This window comes from Daldinia childiae (genome assembly GCF_008694065.1).
Source record: "Daldinia childiae strain JS-1345 chromosome Unknown Scaffold9, whole genome shotgun sequence".
In the NCBI taxonomy this organism is placed as follows: Eukaryota; Fungi; Ascomycota; class Sordariomycetes; order Xylariales; family Hypoxylaceae; genus Daldinia; species Daldinia childiae.
In genome coordinates, this window is record NW_022984650.1 from 1,001,431 (window position 1) to 1,022,817 (window position 21,387).

Genomic DNA, 21,387 nt, shown 5'->3' on the forward strand with positions numbered 1-21,387 from the left:
GTAGATGGTTAAGAGCTGGAGGCCATAGGCAAATGGACGTGATTCGTCCGATAATGCCTTTTTGGCGAGGAGGACCCCTGACAAGTTAATGTCGGCTGGAGGAAGAGGTTATCTTATGAAATATAAAGGAGACATGGCCGCTAGGCCTCAGGCGTTCATAGATTTCATGAGAGCGAATTGAATGGGACGTGGAAGTGTTGCTTAGCACATCGAGTCTTGTCTCAGTCTTACTATCTTCATATTGAGCATCACGACAACAATGTAACCCCCTTACGAATGCCCTAATAAACCTTAGTCATGGCCCTATGGATGTGCTCACGTAGCTAAATAGCCGTACCAAGAAACTAACATTCAAACTCCAGGTCCTCGAAATGCATCACTAACACGACCATTCCCTTGTGAGTCTATGCCTATAATTCTTCGAAATATGATCGACAAACGTTGAGCAGGCGGCTAAGCAAAATGGAATTGGGAAACATAATTGGTTGAACAGATCTGTATATCACGCATGGTGACCGCAAGCTGCAGGGGGGAAGGTCGGGGTAAAAGACAAGGGGGGAACGAATCAGAACTCGTAGTTTGAATTTCTTTAAAAACCTTTAAAATTTACAACAAGCACATGATACTTAACACTTGCCTGACAGTTTTGTTGCCAATACCCTTAACCTCTCAATCCAACTAATGTTGAAAAGGGTACAACATATACTGGCCCAAACAAGTTTAGTTTATAATAAGAATGTTACAATGATAAAAGTAAAGAAAGACTCCTTAAATATCATCAGGCTGAATCAAGTACCTAGTACATCTAGGGATAGGTAATTAAACAACCGGTATACACATTGATATCAGGAAATTCTGGAATTGATTCCCATCGCTAGATATTAGACAGCCGTTAACACAGCCGTGGTAAGCCTCTGTGAGGCTAGGCACTAAGAGGGGGCAACGGCGAAAATGCGCCGTATCAATATCACTATGTCAGTGAGGGTATTGTGTGATTATAGTAGTAGTATAGCTATGACAAGGAGACTAAGATCTAATTATCTTAGGCACCTAGGTATCTAGTGAGTATACAAATACGGTAGCTTAGTTAGCCCCATAGAGCTAGTTAGTAGCCTTGCATTATCCTTAACACTATCCCGCCGGCCATACTTAAGGTAAATAAGGTAAGTGAATGCTGATACTTCGAGATAGTTGTCTTTTGGATGTCGGCAATGTTGTCGTCTGAGGGGCGGACGATCTTAGGGATGGTGATCGTTATTAGAGGGTTTGGTGACTTTGAGCGGGGATTGCTGAACAATGGGACTGAAGCAATCAGATCTTAAAGAATGGTTTTGGTTTACTCATTTCTGGAGGTACTGGTCCAGTGCAATCCAAGAAAAGATGCGAAAGAAACGGAGTAGGTGCTACCAATTGTAATGATCTCTTAGTGGATCCTTATTGTTGTAGTAGTAGTAAGTATTTTAAATGAGTCTGTAAGATGTGGGACATCTGGTTACATAGGGCCATGTATGGGCTACCATCTGGACTGTTGCAGTGGAAAAGGTTGGCATTTGAGGCTCTACTTCTACCACGTTTCGAGGCGTTGCTAGAGACATCAATAAGCTTGCTGCTATCCTCGAGTTTGTCTTCTATATATTGGAAGATGCAATAGACGACGTCGACGAGAAATACTATCGAGAAAGCCACCAAGGCGATTAAGACGAAGACCAGAAAGCGTTAGCTGCAGTCTCGGGGTAGTGGGTTGGTGAGATATCGATGAAGGGCATTGTAATTGAAGAGATAAGATATTACGATCGTCTTCATAGGTGTAAAGAGATAGTCTGGGTGGTGGTATAAAATTTGAAACGAATAAGGTGAAGGGCGATGGAGTGAATGTACATCCCGCAATCTTATAAGTTAGGTTGCTGAGGACGCGTCTGCGAATGACGCAGTTACACTTTATACTGTATAAGTTAAACAGCTTGCAAAGTAGTGATATAACTGGTACCGTAATCTATGCTTATAACCGGGAGAACCTCCGATCGTAACGGAGTGAAGCTACCAATTGAGAGGAATCAGTGTGTTAACGAACTTGATGATTCTGAAAGGAGGAAAAGATCTCTCTCCGTTTTATTTAGTTTCTTTCCTAAATTTTCACAAATATCTTGTGCTTCTTTTTGGGTTTTTGTGGTAGTGATGCCATCTGGCGCACTGGAGTTGCCATAGTCTTTAGTAGAATACCTTCTATCGTTTCGGCATTTCCGTTTTCGTCGACTGTTGATTGGTGGGTACAGATTTCTCAGAAGGGCTCGTGGACTGGGTGATCGAAGCTCGTTTTCGTTTGGTGTTATCGAGTGTCTGGAGAGGATCTGTTATAGCCTACTATGAAGATTCTTGACTTTGGCCTGAAGCTCGTTATTCTTTGCCATGAACTTCCTTGATCGGCCTCGGACATGATAAATTCTGACTGCAGTTGATTCAATAAGTAATTAATGGACCTGTCGTTGAATAGTGTATTTACGGTAAGAGCTTCAAGTAGCTGAAGTGGTGTTTTGAGAATCCTTAAGATTGTAGAACTACCATTGTCTGTGACTATATTTCACCGAGCAGGTAAATATATTCAAGTATGGGACTATCGGCTGCTTTATCCGCTCCATGAACTACTAAGTAGCGGTTAATGTATTGTTATGAAGTGGAGCATGAAGTAAGGAAATAGCTTCGTCGCTCTGTAAGGAACTCTAAGCTAGCTAGGAGAGCCAACGGTTATACATACCTCTAAAAGTATCCTTTTTTCCAGATGTCTCATCTAGAATGCTGACATCTGTTTCGTTTTCTTCTTCGAAAGTACCGTCGTTATTAGAGTATAAGTTAGAGGATAAGTTGGATTTGACTTCGTAGCTGTTGTTGACAAATAGTAGTGGGTAAAGATAGGAACTTTGGATCCTGAAAGGAGTGTTTCAATTCAGCCTTAGTATTAAGGATGCGATCATCCGAGAGCACTAGAGATGTGTAATTTGCGGCCTATTTCAGGTTCCTCTTTAGGTTATGTAAGTTATTAGAATATAAGTAAGAAGATGCATCGTGATCCTAACATGACATATTTTACATATAGGATACGATAGTTTTAGGTGTATGTAGGTGATAAATATTTAAATCCGTGTAATTGTGTGTTGATCAAGCTTAGGTTCGAGCTAGGTTACGAACAGTAGAAGAATGACTTTAATTACATGAAAACAGTTGATTGTGTAATACTTACAGGTACCTTAGGTGGATACACAAATCAGTCATAGAAGGTGCGAATATATATCAGTCAGTTACCAAGTAAATTTTTAAGTTCAAGCTCTGGTACTTTAGGTACCTAACCCTTAAAGGATCGTGCCTTCTATAAACACTTGAATACCTAAGGCACCTTAGGTACCTTAGGTACCTAAGCACCGCGCATTTCTGTAAAAGCTTCCTCCAATTTCATCAGTTTATCATGTTAAGCTTTTTGGACTTGCTATAACTGCTTTTATAACTCTCCAGTAGTTCTTGCAACATCTTCACGGCGAACGTTCCCTGACCAAAACTCTTATCTAGTCAAGATGAAAGAACGCCTTATCGACTCTGAAGGCGAATGGATCGAGGATATCGAAGACTATTGGACCGAAGGAATATGTATTGCGGGCTTAAGTGCATGGTTTAACCCGAACGAAGTGACAAAAGTTTGGAGCATATTGGGCCTGGTATCAGCGAGTGATAAGTCATGTCAAGCTATCAACTAACTCATCAAACTTGCTGCCTGGTATGGATAATGGAACTCCCAGGAAACAAAAGAATACCACCCTTTTAGCAGCAAATATTGGAATGGAAATGTAGGTAATAGGTATCAAGTAATGCCAACAATAAGCCAAGTTTATACCGCTGATATATTAGTTTCTCGAATTGCTAGGGACACCCTACCGAGGTACTAGTTACTATTAATTTTAACTTCTTTAACTCTGTTATAATTTATCTTGAAAAGTTAATTATGACTAATATGTATACGGAAACTTAGTACTACCTTTAAATCCCGATGCAAACGGCATATCCAAGCCATAAAGCCGAGCAATCCGATCCGACACCTGGATTCCATTTGTAAAAGTCATCAACCGAGATTCCGGCACCGTTTGCAATAGCCCAGCATCCATCACCCGCTATCACGGTGTGCCAGACCTTGCACGTGGTGATAGCTCCCGGCTGAGTAGGTGATGGGGGTGCCATACTGGTACCGGTAGTAGTAGACGGTGCTGTTTCTGTCGGGAAAGTGGAAATAGAATGAGGGGTAGAAATAGGGGTGTCAGGCTCAGGCTCTGTATCAGGGTCGGGGTCAGACCCTATCATGGATATATCCTCTTTCTGAATACAGTAGCTTTTCCCTGACTGAAGTACACAATTCTCTGCACTCAAACTCGGGTTCCATACTATTAGCTCAGCGACAGTAACATCACCGGCACTGGCCCAATTCTTACAAGAATTCATATCTGGTATTTTAGCTACGACGTCCGTATCCCATGCATCTTCGTAGTAAAAACAGCCATCTATTGTCCCCAGTGCACGCGGAAGCAAGCTCGGCAATGCCACCGCCGTAGTAGTCAAAGTCAGTGGCGGAGGTCGTGTAAATGTCGTGAGCGGTGTAGTGATGCTATACCCCGGGTACGTTTCGATATTTCCCACGGCCTTAACACAGTAGGCATATCCGAGCCAGAGGTTGGTGCAGTTAGGTGCATCGATCTGCTGGTTTAAGAAATAGAAGTCTGCTAGGGATATACCGAAGGACAATGAAATAATAGCGCAACTATCATCAGGCTGAACAGTGTACCATTTCCCACAAACGAGATTCGATTGGCTTTGTTTATTTGTAGGGAGAGGCGCTGTAGTAGTAACGGCATTCCCGTTTGGGACGACGACGGTTCCTCGGGGAGAGCTTTCAGAAAGCGAGGTCAGCCCATTGACTTTCGGGTAGATATTTAATACTCAGCTATAGTACAGACCTGACACAAAGGAACCGACCCCTCCAAGAATTGAGATTCGCGCATCCAGGGCTGATAATTGGATTCCAGGCTAGCAACTGACCGATGGTGATATTTTCATCTGCTGTGATTAATCCACATGTATCATTAACAGCAAGCTCACGAATCTTGCAAGTTGTAGGTAAACAAATCGTCGTCCCTACAGCTGGCATAGTGTTGCAAGCTAAGTCAATCCCATTCAGGGAAATCAGGGACTCAGTCGAAATATTATTTGCTCCAGCAATCGAATTACAGCTGTCTCCATCCCTAATTATATATGAGGTATTATCAGCGCAGGCCGGCCTCAAGGGAGCAGTTATCGTTGCGTTCAGTCCGTATTGTGTTGGAATCGAGTACATATATTGACTGGCCTGACAGCTTGATGTAGTGGAGGCAAATTCCGAAGCAGCTTCTTCGCTGAACCCAAATGGCGACGCTAGTTGCTTGGCTTGGAGGGCTAACTCACACTCAGAGCAGTTCTGGATGGTGGTATGTTGATCTGTCTGATTCAACCAAGTAGCGACGACCAAGTCGCAGTATTCCCCGGTGTTTCTATTAAATTACCTAGTCAGCCCCAAGCGCCCCTGAGTTCCGTTATATTACGGAACTCGTTTGGGGATCGCGACATCTTACGAATCTTTTAGGCATGATAGTTCTGCAGCGTAAATGAAGCGATCTACTAAGAATGTAGCTGAAGTATAACTGCTTAGCATATGATATTCCTAAGGTTAGATCGTTCCAACTTACCTGGGTAGATAATACCCCCGGGCATTACCACGTCGTTACTCGAAGTGCAAGACGACTTAATCGTCGTCCTGAGACCCCTGAGGTCATCTTGACATGAACTACCGCAAAGTGTTATGAGCTCCACACTACTCAGTATGTTCATGCTCTCTCGATCCCTGAGTATAAACACGGTATTAAGTACTAAGTCAGTCTTATATCTTCAAAGTGCAATCTCGGGTAATGCTGGGAGTGGACATACAAACCAGCATGCTGAGCAAGCCAACTAGGACAGGAAGATACGGTAGTGTTGATTGCGGCGAAACAATTAGAACTAATGTCTAGGAGGTCGTAAGGAAAGACGTGGCCTTGAAGCTGTTGAGCGATTATGGAGTGAATAAGCAGAGATTCTGCTAAAATTTGTAACTTGGATGCCATGGCTTGGGTAGGTTAAGAATAAAGAAGCACGAGAAACCTTGAAGTGAGGTATATACAAGGAGATCAGGAGTAAAGATCTATATATTCTTACTTCCTAATCGGCGGCTTATCTTCATAAATTAGACATCTAGGAACCTTGCACCTAATATGTTAAACGAGAGCTCTATTGCGTTTACGAATCCATGAAACCTAACGATTGAAACCCGCTACGAATATCCAGAGCACAAGGATAGTAAACAAAAAAAAAACGATAAGAATGAACTACCGCGCTCTGAATCATGACTCAAAGCATAAGGTGATGTCTCTAGTTTTGTTTTGTGCAGGTATGACCAGTCCCTATAAAAGCACTTCAGGATGACAATTGATGGTACACAAATAGGGGCTGTGTTGCCTAGCCTAGAAATTATTCGTTATTACACAATTTTATGAGATATTAGTTGCACCTTGTAGTCGTGGACATGTAGCAGTCTCCTCAGACTGGAACTTAGGATCTTGACCTAAGGCCTTTTTCTTTTATTTCTTTTCCGATACTCGAAAGGGTTAAATACGACTGTCCGGCTCCATAATTTCAATCCACGAAGCTAATCTATCTATCATGTGCTTTAAATATCCCCCGGATTAGTGCAAGAATCTTACTATTATTGAGTTTATGATTTATTCTGGTATAACTGACGACATGAAATCTTTTATTGAGTTTCTTATTGTCTACCTTTCCATCACATTCGTCGTAGATGCGCATGTTTTTGGTTCTCCACTTGTAGGGAGACTCCCTGTCCTAAAGAGAAGAGTTTTACTACAAAACGAATCATTGTACATTGCATCCCTAGGTCGACGTGATGATTATAGTTGTGGCTCAGGAAGTTAGTATCCCCCGTATCTAGCTCATCACTAGACTAATAAGCTAACAAGACTACCAGACCCATGCAAGAACGGAGCTTGTTGTGGTGGTGAGCTCCTTATGCCTATAAGAGGCTTCTTACTCTAATTACAGCGTTATAGAAAGTGGCTACTGCGGCTATGGCCCCAAGTATTGTGGAAACGGATGTTCCAGTAATTGTGACGCCCATGCAGAATGCGGTCAATACTCAGAGCCTCCTAACCAGGAATGTCCTCTGAATGCTTGCTGCTCGCAGTTCGGGTTTTGCGGGACAACAAAAGACTTCTGTAATGACAAATGCCAGTCCAATTGTGTCGAACACCCCAAGCCTCCAGGGGTTGGAGGCCCTCGGATGACTTTATCTAAAGGTATCTCCTATTTTATTTTACCCGACGTACGCCCAAGATTTAAAGACGATGTTGTAACGTGATATAGTTATTGGATATTGGGAAGCCTGGAACGATAGATCCACATGTCACCCAGGGAAAGCCACTGATCTTCCGAGTAAGCATTATTGCAGTAGTTAGGCTTCTTAATCAATATGGTTAATTAACACTCTACAGTCGACGCTTTAACCCACGTCAACTACGCCTTTGCCTATCTAGATCCCCAGTCGTTCAAAATCACCACTATGGATGCTGCTACTCCGGTCTCTACTTTCCAAGACTTGGCTGATCTCAAGCTTTTAAACCCAAATCTAGAGATATTCGTGAGCATTGGCGGCTGGACCTTTTCGGACAATGGAACGGCTACGCAGCCTGTTTTTGGAAACATTGCACAGAGCGCTACTAACAGACAGACTTTTGCAAATAATGTTCTTCAGTTCCTCGATTCGTTTGGTTATGACGGGGTGGACATTGATTGGTAAGTGTAGCAATTTGAAATGCCGTATAAATCTGATGATTATTGATCACTCTTCAAGGGAATACCCTGGTGCCCCTGATAGGGGAGGCAGCAAAGATGATGGCGCTAACTACGTACTAATGCTCGAGGCGCTGCGCAAGACCTTTGATGGGTCTGGACGTAAACTTGGAATTACTTTCACAGCTCCTTCATCGTTCTGGTATCTTCGATGGTTCGATCTACCTGGCATGATGAAGCATGCAAATTGGGTCAACCTAGTGAGTTCTATTCGGCTCTGACATTACTAAGTTCTTATCCCTAACTCAACCAAAACCCCCTTGAGTGTGTACGGGCTTACATATAACACTAATAGATGTCTTATGACCTTCATGGCATCTGGGATAATTCCAATCCCATGTGAGTTATCACCTAACACAATATTCTTTAACTTCCCAAGTTATACATGGCTTAATACTCTTATAGCGGCTCTATTGTTCAGGGTCATACAAATCTTACAGATATCAAGCTAGCGGTGGAGCTCTTTTGGCGAGTTAACATTCCCCCGTCTAGGATTTCTTTCGGTTTTGGGTTTTATGGTCGAGGCTTCACTCTAGCAGATCCTAGCTGCAAGACGCCTGGTTGCCCCTTCAGCGGTGGAGCCAATCCCGGGCCATGTACTGGGACAAGCGGATGTAAGACAACTTTGATCCATCGTGTGCTACAAGCCTTATAGTTACATTTTTTGTGAGGATGATTTTCGTTACTAATCTCTGCCTCTGCTCCTTTCCTAATTCTAGACCTTGCGTACTACGAGATCCAAGACATCCTGAAGAACAAAAAACGTGATATCACACCAGTCTACGACAAAGAGGCCGCAGTTAAGTACCTTGCGTGGAACACTAACCAGTGGATCTCGTATGACGACGAGGAAACCTTCAAGGACAAGATCGAATGGGCCGATAGTATTGGCTTCGGTGGTTCGCTCATTTGGGCTTCAGATCTTGGTAAGTTATTCTTCCGATGGTTATGTAGCCCATTTCAAACGTCTCACTACCCCTTACTTACTGTATAACTACGAGCTAATAATTTTAGATGACTACGAACTCACAGCTCACAAGGCCCTCACGGGCAAGAAAGATATCGGCACAGCACTATCTTTGGCACAAACCCAGAAACCATTTGCAGCGGAGATCGACGCAAGCTTTGGTTCAAACTGTTACAAGGAAAAAAATGAATTCAAACAAATGTGCGATGTAGGTTATATTAAAGTGGGAGCTGACAAGGATGGGATTAACTGTAAGGGAATCGTGAGCAATTTCACCCAACTACAAAGTCGGTTACGTTCGCTAACGTTCTATCGTAAATACGTTGCAGTCGGATGATTTATGCGGTAGAATCATCTGCTGTCCGAAGAACTCTGGCATGGTCAATTGCATGTGGAGGGGTTCTGGCGGTGATTGCAATGGACAGTGTCACCCAGGAGAAGTCACTATTACTGGATCAAGCTGGGGCGGCAAGCCCGGTGAATCTAGTCCGACCAAGAGGTGTAGTCGGGGAAGCAAGGTATTTTGTTGTCAGGCAAATGAGTTTGACAGTCTTACCGAGAATTGCCACTGGACTACAAAATGGTAAGGATACCTTACTATTTACTTTAAATATTTCTCCCGCATGTCTTTGCTAATCTCCTGCTGGGTTTATATTTCTAGCGGTGATTCCTGTAAGTCCGATGAAGAGAGTATTGCCTATGCCTACGACCGTTGGGGTCTAGCTACCTACTCCTGCAATGGCTACCATTATTGCTGCAAAAAGGACAACCCTATTCCGTTCAAGGATTGTCACTGGGTTGGCAAAGGAGATTGTGCCGATAATACTTGCGACAAGACCGAGGTGACTCTATGGACCGACGTTAGAGGGGATATCGAGAATGGCTGCGCGTGTATGTCTTTCAGTCGCGTCTACAGTCTATTTCTAATCATGGCCAGGGCATCGCAAGAAATCATTATGCTGTAAACCAAATGAAGATGCGGTCAAAGAGATGACTTGCGATGTTGATCTCTGCTCATATGACCCATCTCTTTGCGACGTCAACTCCGACTACGATAGGGTCGATGGCTACGCTAGACATATATATGTTGACATCTTTGACGGCCAAGAGTACGAGAGCCTCGAAGAACGTAAATACCCTGGCCAGTCACGGAAAATAATCTACAGAATGGGTGACGCTACCGTGAGCTGGATGAGTCGAAGTACGGCTTTGCTACTTTTTACCTTTATCGATTTCTTTATTTTTCTATTTTCTAACTTATGTATATCCGAATCTCTATTCTACAATATCCACAAGGCTGTTTCTTCCCTTTGAATTCAGAATAATGTCTTATTACACACATTCCGCTTAGAGTGTAGGGATCATGAGATTAATCTAATAGCTATAATATAGTCTATCCTGCAACTAGAAAGTTGCTATACAGAGGTGATGGCTCCAATACGATGATGCTTCGCGGAGCTTTTGGGTAAGTTTAAACCTGGTCCCTTAAGAAAAGCTTCGGGAAACCCCATCAAGCTTTGATTCTCGTCGCGTCTCGAGAATTAGGGGTAGTCACTAAAGATCTAGTTTAATACGGAAACCTACTAATATTCTATTCGATAGCATGGCAAGTACAGTTTGTTCTAATATACATATAGCATTTACCAAGCTTGAAGACCTTCCAAAAACAGGCTATCAAACAGAGCACTATCACGAGGTAGGTAACCTTCTAGATATCCCTGTTAATTAGAACTTGTAGAGCTGAACATAATATCTTCCAGATCCAAATGTCCAAGTGGTTGCTTCAAACCGCCTATACCGGCCGTCTTCCCGATGGTAACACCATGAAGGCGGCCACTTTAACCGCCAGCAACATTGCTGCAGGGTGGAACAAGCCCTACGATGTCCCTCTGAATAAGCTAGTTGAGGTTGTCACCGACCAGAAAGATTGGTTCCCCCCGGATTGCCCGTCACAGCGATTTGGTGTCATAAACGGAGACTACGGCTACAGGTACTCCCTTTTATACGTTGCCGCCCAATTGAATGCTATTAAGGGTAGAATATTCCGGAACGTGAATCCATTGAGTGAGGCCAAATTGAAACAATTGCTTGACACAGCTATCGCGGGAGGATCAGATGCCGGTTCGGCCATCAAGACCATTATCGAGGTTTTGCAGATGGTGTGTCTTAGCGTCTATTTTCCGATGCTTATAGTCACAGTTTTAATTCTAGCTTGCTACTTGTTCATTGATGAATACTAACAGATTTCCCAACCTACTAGACTTTTGGTGTCTTCGAATATATAAACGATTCGAGCATTGCGAGCACCATCGATCGCACACGAGCTGATCAGCGACGGGAGATACAGAACATGGAAAACCATATCAGCGAGCTGAGGGGAATAGCAGCTGTATGGGATGAATTCGAGCCTGCGTATTATGCCATGGTCTCGGCTAGAGCCACTAGATTTGTACTGTTTACCACGTCTTACATCACATTACGTCTGGGTCAAACCTATGTAAACAGCGACCTAGCGCGGCTAGCTTGGACTGCTGCTCAACTAAGTTATAAAATTGATCGGTTGGTTGTTCAGACTGGCAGCATTGGTTAGCTCTGGGAAGTAGTTATCATTTGTAATGGAATGGGCTTCCTAATGTCCGATAATGCGGCAACTGCTAGTAGGACGGCTACCCGAAAACTAGAAAACATGAGAAGATAGTGAAAGCAAAATGATCTTTTAAGTACCAATATTATCTTCAACTCTTTCAACGTAGGTGCTACTTATCTCTGAAATAGTCTCTTATTGAAAAGGGGGGGAGAATAGGGGGAGGGGTTCGGGTGCACGGGCCAAATAGAAGGTAGTAGGAATACATCTAGTCCACCGTTGTATAACATGCATGCTCTCTCACATTTGCATACTTTTAAATACAAATATCTTTTTATGTTTCTCTTTTACTCACTTAGAATTCATACTTATCTCTCTAATTTCGGAATTCTTTACGTCGAACAGTGAATGACCCATGCCATGATCCCCCCGCGTACAATCGCTGGCTTGAGGCATGTCACCTTGATGTTATCTAGAGCACGATCATCGCTTTTCCAGGCTGTCAAACCGCGACCACCAGTCGCAATTACTATCACACCTACAGTAAAGAGCAACCTAGTTGCTCCCAAGCCACTTACCATCCAGCACAAATATCAGATTTCTTGTAGCTTAGCACGATTCAACTCTATGTCGGCCATGACTAACGCCGACGCCATACTGGCTGCCATGGCCGAAGACCTTGATAATATAGATGATTCGCTCCGCTTTGAGAATATAAAAGCAGATGCGCCTTGGGGCATGGCCGTGTACCGCGTCTCCTACAGTGATGATGCAGCATGGCAGCGGATGTTAGCATGCATCGAAACGGCCGTAAGAGAAAGTCTTAGGCTACGAAGTCGTGATGACTTGCTCTCTCGCCATAGCCTTGTCATCATGGATGATCCAACCAACTTCAGAGGTCTCAAACCCAACGAAATCCGAGAGAAGTTTACGCAGTGGGCGATGGAGGAGCTAGGGCGCAACTGGACCGGGGGGGTGGATAGCGAGTTACACTGCATATCCGGTACACGGTATAATTACTGTCTCGTGGTAGATGATCTGTGTCTGGAATCACTAGATAAAATGCATGGAGGCGTAGTCAAGCTTCTAAGGAAAGACTTCTTACCGTTGTCTCAAGATGAAGCGAAAGAAATGGGTTTTATTGATGACAACATAGATTCGGCGGTCCCCGCCGCATTTTGGGGAGATGGAGTTACATCCCATGAGGAGGAGGACGTAGGTTGGATGTATATTCCAGTTGTTGACTACGTTGAGCAATACAATATGATGTGTGATGGGGACAATTGGTACGATAGCTACGTACGCCCACCCTTCACTTTTCTAGATAGAGAAATTGAGACTGCAGTCGGGTTCTGGAGAACGACAGCGACAAGCTCCTTTAGTAATAGTTAAGGAGGATGTCTGCGAACAAGTCTCTGTTCATTTAGTTATAATAAATAACTTTTTAGGTACCTGACCAGATCCAGAGTCAGTTATGAGAAATTTTTTAAACAACTAGCCCTGCGATTTAATAGTAGTGATACATGCTCCAAAATACCTTAGAAAATCCTTTCGTCTTCTCCTTTTCTTAAACAATTACTATCTCTATAAATAATTTGGTCTCTTGGATTGTCACTGCTTCGAGAGATTATATAGGGGCAGAAGCAGGGGAGCTTAGGACTTACTTACATGTTTCGGAAGGACTATGGAGGTCCTAATATACCTGAAATGATGTCATACGTCTTCATAGCTCATAGGTACATTATGGGGCTGGGGGGGTCTATTGACATGGTGTCAGCAATTATGATAAGGGGTGGACATAATGTCGGCCATGCGCTTGTCAAATGACTGTTACTACTGTGATTGGCTAGTATATGTAATATAGTCACCCTTGGGGGTGGTCATATCTAAAATATAAGGATGACCAGGTCTGAAATAGCTACCCTACGTACACGATTATACCTTCTTGTAATAGTATTGCTTTCAAAATACTGATATATTAGGAAAGAGTGGCTTTTTAGATATTGTCACCAAGGGTAGTCACGGTCACCTAATCGATATATGTCACGTAAAAGGCTATGTCAGGCCAGGACACGATGTCAGCCCAGGTCATATATTAAAATAAAATAAAATAAAAGAATAGAAAGCCCTGTAATTCAACAGGGCCTTCAGCATATTATAATATATATATATATATATATATCGCATACAGCACAGGCACAGGCACATGTAAAAGTCAATTGAAAAGATTACGTTGAAATATCATCACGAGATTACGGGCTACGCATTTTACCATTACACTACGAGGTTTACGAATACGATTAAAGTCTATTTTATTGCAGTATATATGCATACTATGGGCCCTTATTTAACCTGTATATACCCGGGGCTGACATTGTGTTGAATTCCTGACATTGTATTGATACTGACATCTATTGATACTGACATCGTGGCTTTGCTGACATCGTCAACAGGCCTGGTAATTATGGCGAAATAGACAGTATCTCCGACATGATAAATACCTTGACATACCGTCGATTAGTACTGACTTGTAAGTACCTGTAATGAAATCGGTACAACAAGCCTTGCAGACATTGTATCAACCTGTTGACATGGTCTTGACATAATATCAAGGCCCTGTAATTATGTAACCACACCGACACAGTTGCTGACATAATGTCAGTAGACCCCCCCAGCCCCATAATGTATATACTGCCTTAGTCAACGATGACGAAACTTCTTACTTTTTAGCAATTACGATCAGTCGTCAACGAAGGAGTAATGGTAAGAGCGTATAGATACCCTGGTGGTTTCCCTCATATGCTAGAGGTAACTTCAAAGATTCCCGCCTCCACATCTATTCCTAAGAACTTCATCAAGAATTCGAATTAACGACCTCAAAATCATAGTTGAATACCACCACCATCTTTTAGAGGCAGATTTATTTCGCCGCCATCGCATATAATAATCTTTACCATCAATTATTCTATATTTTCCCTTAAGTTTCCCACTTTCGTTTATACATCATAGCGAAGTAGCCCGCGCAGCCCCGACAGAGAAATCGTTCACGACTTTACAACACCTTCGCCACAAACCAAGAACCAGTCCGAATCTCAAACTCTCACGTAAAATCAATATGCCCCACAGCTTAGTAGAGAGCCTAAGGGGGTTTTTACCATGGAGGTGGACGCTAGAGCAACTTGTGGAACGCTTCTCATGCGTAGCCATCGCGTTATACGGGTATGATCAGGGCATGATGTCCCTAGTCAATACAAACAAATCCTATCTCCGTATCATGAATATACCAAACGACTCCCCCCTCGTCGGGGTTATTGTCGCTGTTTACTACCTTAGATGTGTAGGAGGTGCCATAATAGCGTCGTTCTTTGCCGACAGATACGGCCGAAAACTGTCAATTCGCTTTTCAGTCGGTATAACTATGGTTGGGGGTATCTTAATGGTCACTCCTGGAATATTTTCGTCAGTAATCGACGAAACATGGGGCGGTTGTGCCTTCTGGGTCATGCTAGTCGGGCGGATCGTGCTCGGGATTGGGATTGGCGGCATCGATACGGTAATTCCCGTGTACAGCTCCGAACTTTCTGAGGGCAATGCTCGTGGTACCGCTTGTGAGAACATTTCTTCAGTTACACCCCTTCTGATCGTTTACGTTTATATCCCCAGGAATACCCAATCCATACAGCCCTTTATAGTCCTAAACTTCTTTGCTAATTACTGACGACCGACCTCCATAGTGGCAAAAGAGTTTCGGGCAAACATTGGAGGGCTATTAGTGGCGTTTGCATTGAACCTCTGCTTCTCTCATTGGATAAAGGACGATAGCTGGGCCTAGAGGATGCCTATATTGTTCATGCAGACTTTCCCCATAGCACTTCTGTTGATCATGGACAGACTACCGGAGTCCCCACGCTGGTTAGTAAGTAAAGGGAAGATAGATGATGCTCGGGTGGTACTTTCAAACCTTTATGGGGATGACCAGGCAAACCAAAAGCTTGAAGAACTCCAAGAAGTTCAACAAGAAGAAGTTGAAGAACAAGGAGAAGTTGAAGAACATGGAGAAGGTGAAGAGCAAGGAGAAGTTGAAGAGGCAGCAGGGTGTCTCCTCGATATGCTATGCTGTGGACCTGGTCTGTTTCACCCCAACATGATTACGATAATGGTCCAGTTCAACCAGGCTATGACAGGCGCTGGGGCAATCTCAGTCTATGGTTCGCAAATCTTTCAGCTTCTAGGACTATCTTCATGGGTAGCAGAGTATGCAACCCTCGGCAACTACATCTTTTACTTTTTTACCATGGTTGCCACCACGAGTTCAGTCGACAAATACGGGCGCAGAAAATTAATGTTGGGGGGTAGTTGTGGGTTGACAACTTGCTTCATCATTCTAGGTTTTGTTGCTATGGGCGTCCTCACGGATGACTATTCGTTTAGATTATCCGTGGGAGCTATCACTCTCGTGGGTTTAACAGCTATATTTGGAGCGTGCTGGTTAACGACTGTTTGGTTGATTCCAACTGAGATATATTCGGACAAGGCGCGAGCGCAGGGTGGTGCCATCAGCGTTGTCGTATGGGGGCTTGCCAACTTTATTATCACGATCCTCACACCGATTGGCTTCAACAATTTGAAGTTTTAGTTATTCTTCATATTTGCCGCTACCAACCTTTTAGCAGGACTACTCATTTGGGCATTTTTGCCTGAAACTGGTGGCAGAAGCTTTCAAGATAACCAGCAGTTCTTCGTATTGGCCAAGGAAAGAAAGTCATGGATCGTACACAAAGTCGACAATGGTAGCTTTTTAAGCTTGCCTCCTCCGTAAATCTGCTGGGTTAGTGTGCGAAATTGTTCACGGGTGTGAAGGGCAAGACATTGTCTAGCGAGGGGGACAACTGATGTCTTAATTATTTGTAACTTATTAGAGACAAAGTAACGTCCCGAAATAGTGAGCGATATCAACAGCGAATGACAGTACTGGTTATAACGTTTGCTTTAATATCCTAAAACGCATTGTTCTAGAGCAAACTCGTTAATCTACGTGCTTTTCGGCCTCGGTTTTGAAAATATTCCGGTTAAATGTCGGCCAATTACGAACAGCTGGAGCAAACGTCTGTGCATTATAGGTAAAAATTCCACCTCAAATTTCACCAGCAAGGGTGGTATAGTATAGTGGATAGTACAACACGTTGTGGATGTACAAATATACTGATACCGTGTAGACCTGGGTTCGATTCCCAGTACCGCCAACTTTTTGCATTTTCTCTACCCCCAGAGTCTAATTACTGTCACTTCCACTTCCTTTAGTTTTTTTTTTCTGTCATAGATATCATGACCCTTGACAGATAATTCATTTACAGTAGACTAGGTCTTCAGGGTTTACACTGACATTATTTCAATACCATGGTTCAATATCGAGGGACGCGCGACAACGAAGGGGAGTGGTATCCGACATATGGATTGATACAGGTCGGTAACTCCATATTATTTTGATTTTTATATTACATATTTAATCTATGGCTTTAACATTCGATATCGGATTTAAAATACTTTCACGTAGCTTTGAATGGAAATTATATCATGAATGAATCACAAAGAGGAAATTGGTTGGCATGGAGGTGATATATTCCAAAGTTTCAATCATTAAGCTGCCTTTAAAATATACGAATTTCCGTCACCTAGCCATGCATTATTCCTCGTCAAGGTCTTGTGATGGTCTTGTTTAACCAGTCCACACAGCGGGACCAGGGGTCTTGTATGAAGTTCCACCGCCCTGGTAGATGTCGACCTAGCTTTTGTTAGTTCTCAAGTATATCCAGAAAGATTGAATTGACTGCTTACCATGATACCAGGGTCGGACTGAGCAGCATATGCGGGGATGGAGGCCAGAAGGTTGGCCGGAGGAGTAGCGGTACCGGAACCGGTAACCTTGATCTGCGCACACTCGGGGTAGAACTGAGGAGTGTTGGCTTGGTGGAGAGCGAGCAGCTCGTGGCGGATGAGGTAGTTGCCGGGCTTGAGGGTCTTGGGAATTCGGCTAGAGTACTTGAGGTCCTTGAAAACGACCGCAGTTCCCCAATTGGCGCTGTTCAAGACGTTGCCCCATAGGCCCAACTCGTCAATCTTGAACCACTTCTTGCTCTTGCCGTCGCAGGCGGTGAACTCGCCGTCGCAGCTGTAGAGCCATACCATCACGGGGCCCTGCTCGTGGGTCCACTGCTTCCAAACCGCAGTCACGTTCTCACCGGCTGGGACTTCGGCGGCGAGGGGCGCGGAGGTACCACCGTTGCAAGTCATCTTGGGGTCGGTGACAGTCATGATCGGGTTGTAGTCGGGCCATTGTCTTTGGATGATCTGAGCTCCCGCGACGGGAGAAAATCCTTGGTAACCCTCGTACGTCTTTCCGCCAATTTCGTAACTTGTCACGGCACCGTGGGCGGCGACCAGGGCCGGTGCGACGAGAAGAGGAAGTGAGAAGAGCATCTTGACACCAGAATACGTAAAGCTCGGTGATGCTTGCTATTAGGACGGAGGATGGATAATCGTAGGCCTTGGCAATCAGCGAGACACGGTAGTATTTATGCTGATCGTGCTGGAGAGCAACCAGATTCACCCCAGGCTAGGATAGGGGCAACGCAACATTATATCTCCATGATCTGATTTAGTCTAGACCACCCTGATGCTGGTCCATAACCTCTCCCGGTGGGTGCGGCACTTGCCCATGCTCGGCCGCCGGGGTTGGTGCTATCATTAGAAGCACTCCAACTCGACGGGTCGATATTAACTTGAGCAAATAATTCCCGAGGGCATAAGTATGGGCCACAGATGCATCCGAGCATTTTCGTCTAGCTAGGCGAGTATGAAAGAAACCTAGGACACGGCCTGGCGGACCGATAGTTGAGCTAGGCCACACAATATTCGACGGTTGGCCTATGACTACGGATTTCACAGCGCGTAGAAGACCTTAGACGCTTCTTCGGCCAAATTGAGGCTGTACCCATCGCGCTAGATATGAATTTTCAATCAGGTGGTGGCTCAGGAGGCAACCGATTGGAATGCAAGTGTGACAAATCTAACAGACAACATTTGACTTCCCCATACGTTTAAATATATCGGCATGCCTGAGTCCGGGGAAGGTCGCATCGCGGGACCGAAACGGGAAGTTTTCCTGTGGTTCATATAACTTCCGGCGCACAATGTGATCATAGCTCATATAGAATTAATACGACGACTTTAGGCTATATAGGTTAAATCCGCGATTCCGCCTCCCCCTTGTCGCTGCGAGTATAATTCGACAGAATGCATTGGAAGGCTTTGCTGGTTCGAAAAATGTAGAATCCCCTTAAATAATTATGCCGAAGAAGGGGGAATAGGGTTACTAGCCAGCATATGGCGATTCCAAAAAGACCAAGGCTCATCCCTAAGCATTACTAACTAATAGCGTAGCCGTCCTTTTCGGTGTTATCGTATCAACGTGAGACTCTATCCGGCCGAACAAAGTCCTGCTGAAATACAGGGCACCATTACGAGCACCTAGATGATGAGAGTAGACTCACAGTTAGGGGCGGATCGGGTATCCGTCACCTCCCTACCTTGATCTCCACCATTCGGCGCACTAGTCATACTCGGCGCTAATAAGCCTATTGATCGGTAGCGAGGATATAGTAGCGGGCTTTGGGCGTGTGATATGGGCATCTTCGTGCTTCATCTCGGCCGTGTTGCCGTGTCTATAGCATTGACGGTCGAGTTCGACCGGAAGGCCGGCGTAAGTGGAGTCCACGATCATCAGTGTGACTGTAAGTAGGAGTTTGGATAGCTTCAGTACAGCTTCTACGAAAATTTTAAATTGTTTAAATTCTTCGTAATAGTCAGGTTTAATGGTGCATTGCTAATTATCATAGTTGAATAGTCTGTCTTTCGTATCGTAGGGATAGCTGGTGAGGCGACAATATCAGTAATGTTTACCTAAAGTTTCATGAGTTCCGGAACTCAGGACCTTGTTATCTACCTGACTAAGACATCTTGTCAACGTATATATTGCCGTAACATTACCTATAGGTTATATACTTTAAGTGAAGATACTGTACCTATGAAGCATTTTAATGGCATGCGTTGGTTGAATATTCTTAACGGCTATTCATACGTTGACCTAGGTTAGGTCTCTTCACTTGCGTTATTTATTACATATGGGCTTATATGCTACGTAAAGTCGTAAACCATTAGGCTCTCTCGTCCCATTGATTCTTTAAGAACAATAACCATCTCGTCGTCGAAACCGACCCAATTCCGCCGGCCATCCCACTGGGCAGCTGTGGTATCGATGATAGTAGGATCATCTGTTCCTTCTTTATCATTGGCGGTAGGTCTAGTAGTCGGGCGTACTTCGATACTCTTGCCGTGCGCCCTCCCTTCAAGTTCCCAGACTCTAATCTCATCGCCACGGGAGCTGACACTGACCGCTTTTCCACGTGCCGTTATTTCAGCATCGCTTATGCCGGAGGTGTGTCCCCAAAGCCGAATACCAGGTGATATCGACAGTGAAGTCGCATTTGATGTGCAAAGAAATAGGATTAATGTATTATCTGGAAGGGTTGCGAGAAGATAAGGATGTGTATAACATAAGTTGATAGGTCCGTATATTGCTCCATTATCTTGATGTGGAGATAGTAGGCCTGTATGTCGGGCTTGTGATGTTAGCGTCGATGGGAAATGGGAAGAACTATTCCAGACTGGTGTCGTATATGCTAATCGAGTTGTTATTATGTCCGACATACGTTTTGATCGGGATGTAGGAGGGTGTAAGTGTAAATCCTGCATGCCTAAGGACCACCCTTGAAGCGTCGAAAAGGTGTAAACAATCGAAGCTATGATACTGCCACTTGTCTTCCTAATGGATAATGCTAAAGGGGCTCTCGAAGTATGCGATTTGAGTGATGTGAGTAGGTAGGGTGCTTGGAGTGTCATCGATTTGGGATTTTGCTCTATCCTCCCTGAGTCTTGCCCGGGTTTATTTTCGAAATCTTGTACGTAGCCATTGACCTCTCTAGTAGATTCCAGAGTGCTAGAACAATCCGTCTTATGAGGACCGTCGAACGTGTACATAGATATAAGTACGGATTTGGTTGCTGTTAAAAGGTATGGATAAGAAAAAGCAACTCCGACTAATTCCCCATTGCTGGACTTCTTGTGCCGGTATCTCGGCAGGATCCTCCTTTCTTCCACGTCTAATGCCCAAACTCCAAATCCCCCATCTATAAAACCTACGGCAATTTCTAGAATTTGTTGATGGATCTTTTGATCGTCTATCGCAATACAGCTTGGAGCAGCTCCAGAGTCATCTCCTCTTAGGCTAATCTGCGCTAAGAGTTGCTTCGTCTTCAAGTCCCACGCTCGTAGTCCTGTGTTGGCGTCTGCTGTTATCGCGATACCCTCGGTAACTTTTACAAGGACCTTATGCGATAGACTTGTTTCGGGTAAGGGAGGTTCTTGTCTAAGCTGCAACTCTTCGACGGCGCATTTTCCCTTAGACCAGTTATGGCGCAGCTTATATTGTTTCTTCCAGTCCCTCAAACTGTCGTCTAAATCTCCAACATGTATATCTACCCAGCCTCCTCTTCTTCCATCTGCCCATACTGCTTTGCGGGAGGAGTAATGTAGCTTGCCTTCTCTAGCGGAACCATCCCGGAATCCCGGAATGCGAAGAGCGCGGGGTAGGACGAAATGCGAATAGTATAGACGTTTCCATAGCTGATAGTCGCCGGATAAGTGATAAAAGCGCTGAGATACAGGGGAGGTGTTTAAGAGATCGGAAAGAGGTAAAAAGGTGAGGATGCGTATGAGGAGTTCGTCAGATAACGATGATAATAGATCGAGC

General features: G+C 44.2%; 3 protein-coding genes across 3 annotated transcripts; 1 reads left to right on the top strand and 2 right to left on the bottom strand.

Moving 5' to 3' along the window:
- Nucleotides 1-4,023: 4,023 nt before the first annotated feature.
- GL218_07503 (LysM domain-containing protein) lies at nt 4,024-5,898 on the bottom strand (the record flags this gene model as incomplete). Its single annotated transcript, XM_033584261.1, has 4 exons — nt 4,024-4,924; nt 4,992-5,561; nt 5,643-5,700; nt 5,757-5,898. 4 exons carry the CDS (start codon nt 5,896-5,898, stop codon nt 4,024-4,026), a joined length of 1,671 nt encoding a protein of 556 aa, XP_033432685.1.
- Nucleotides 5,899-7,091: 1,193 nt separating this feature from the next.
- Nucleotides 7,092-11,525, top strand: GL218_07504 (Killer toxin subunits alpha/beta; the record flags this gene model as incomplete). Its single annotated transcript, XM_033584262.1, has 11 exons — nt 7,092-7,117; nt 7,174-7,415; nt 7,483-7,551; nt 7,611-7,911; nt 7,970-8,168; nt 8,264-8,307; nt 8,374-8,582; nt 8,688-8,894; nt 8,983-9,143; nt 10,696-11,094; nt 11,196-11,525. The coding sequence occupies 11 exons, from the start codon at nt 7,092-7,094 to the stop codon at nt 11,523-11,525; spliced, it is 2,187 nt and encodes a 728-aa protein (XP_033432678.1).
- Nucleotides 11,526-17,235: 5,710 nt separating this feature from the next.
- Nucleotides 17,236-17,996, bottom strand: GL218_07505 (Cellulose-growth-specific protein; the record flags this gene model as incomplete). Its single annotated transcript, XM_033584263.1, has 2 exons — nt 17,236-17,301; nt 17,355-17,996. 2 exons carry the CDS (start codon nt 17,994-17,996, stop codon nt 17,236-17,238), a joined length of 708 nt encoding a protein of 235 aa, XP_033432679.1.
- Nucleotides 17,997-21,387: the final 3,391 nt, after the last annotated feature.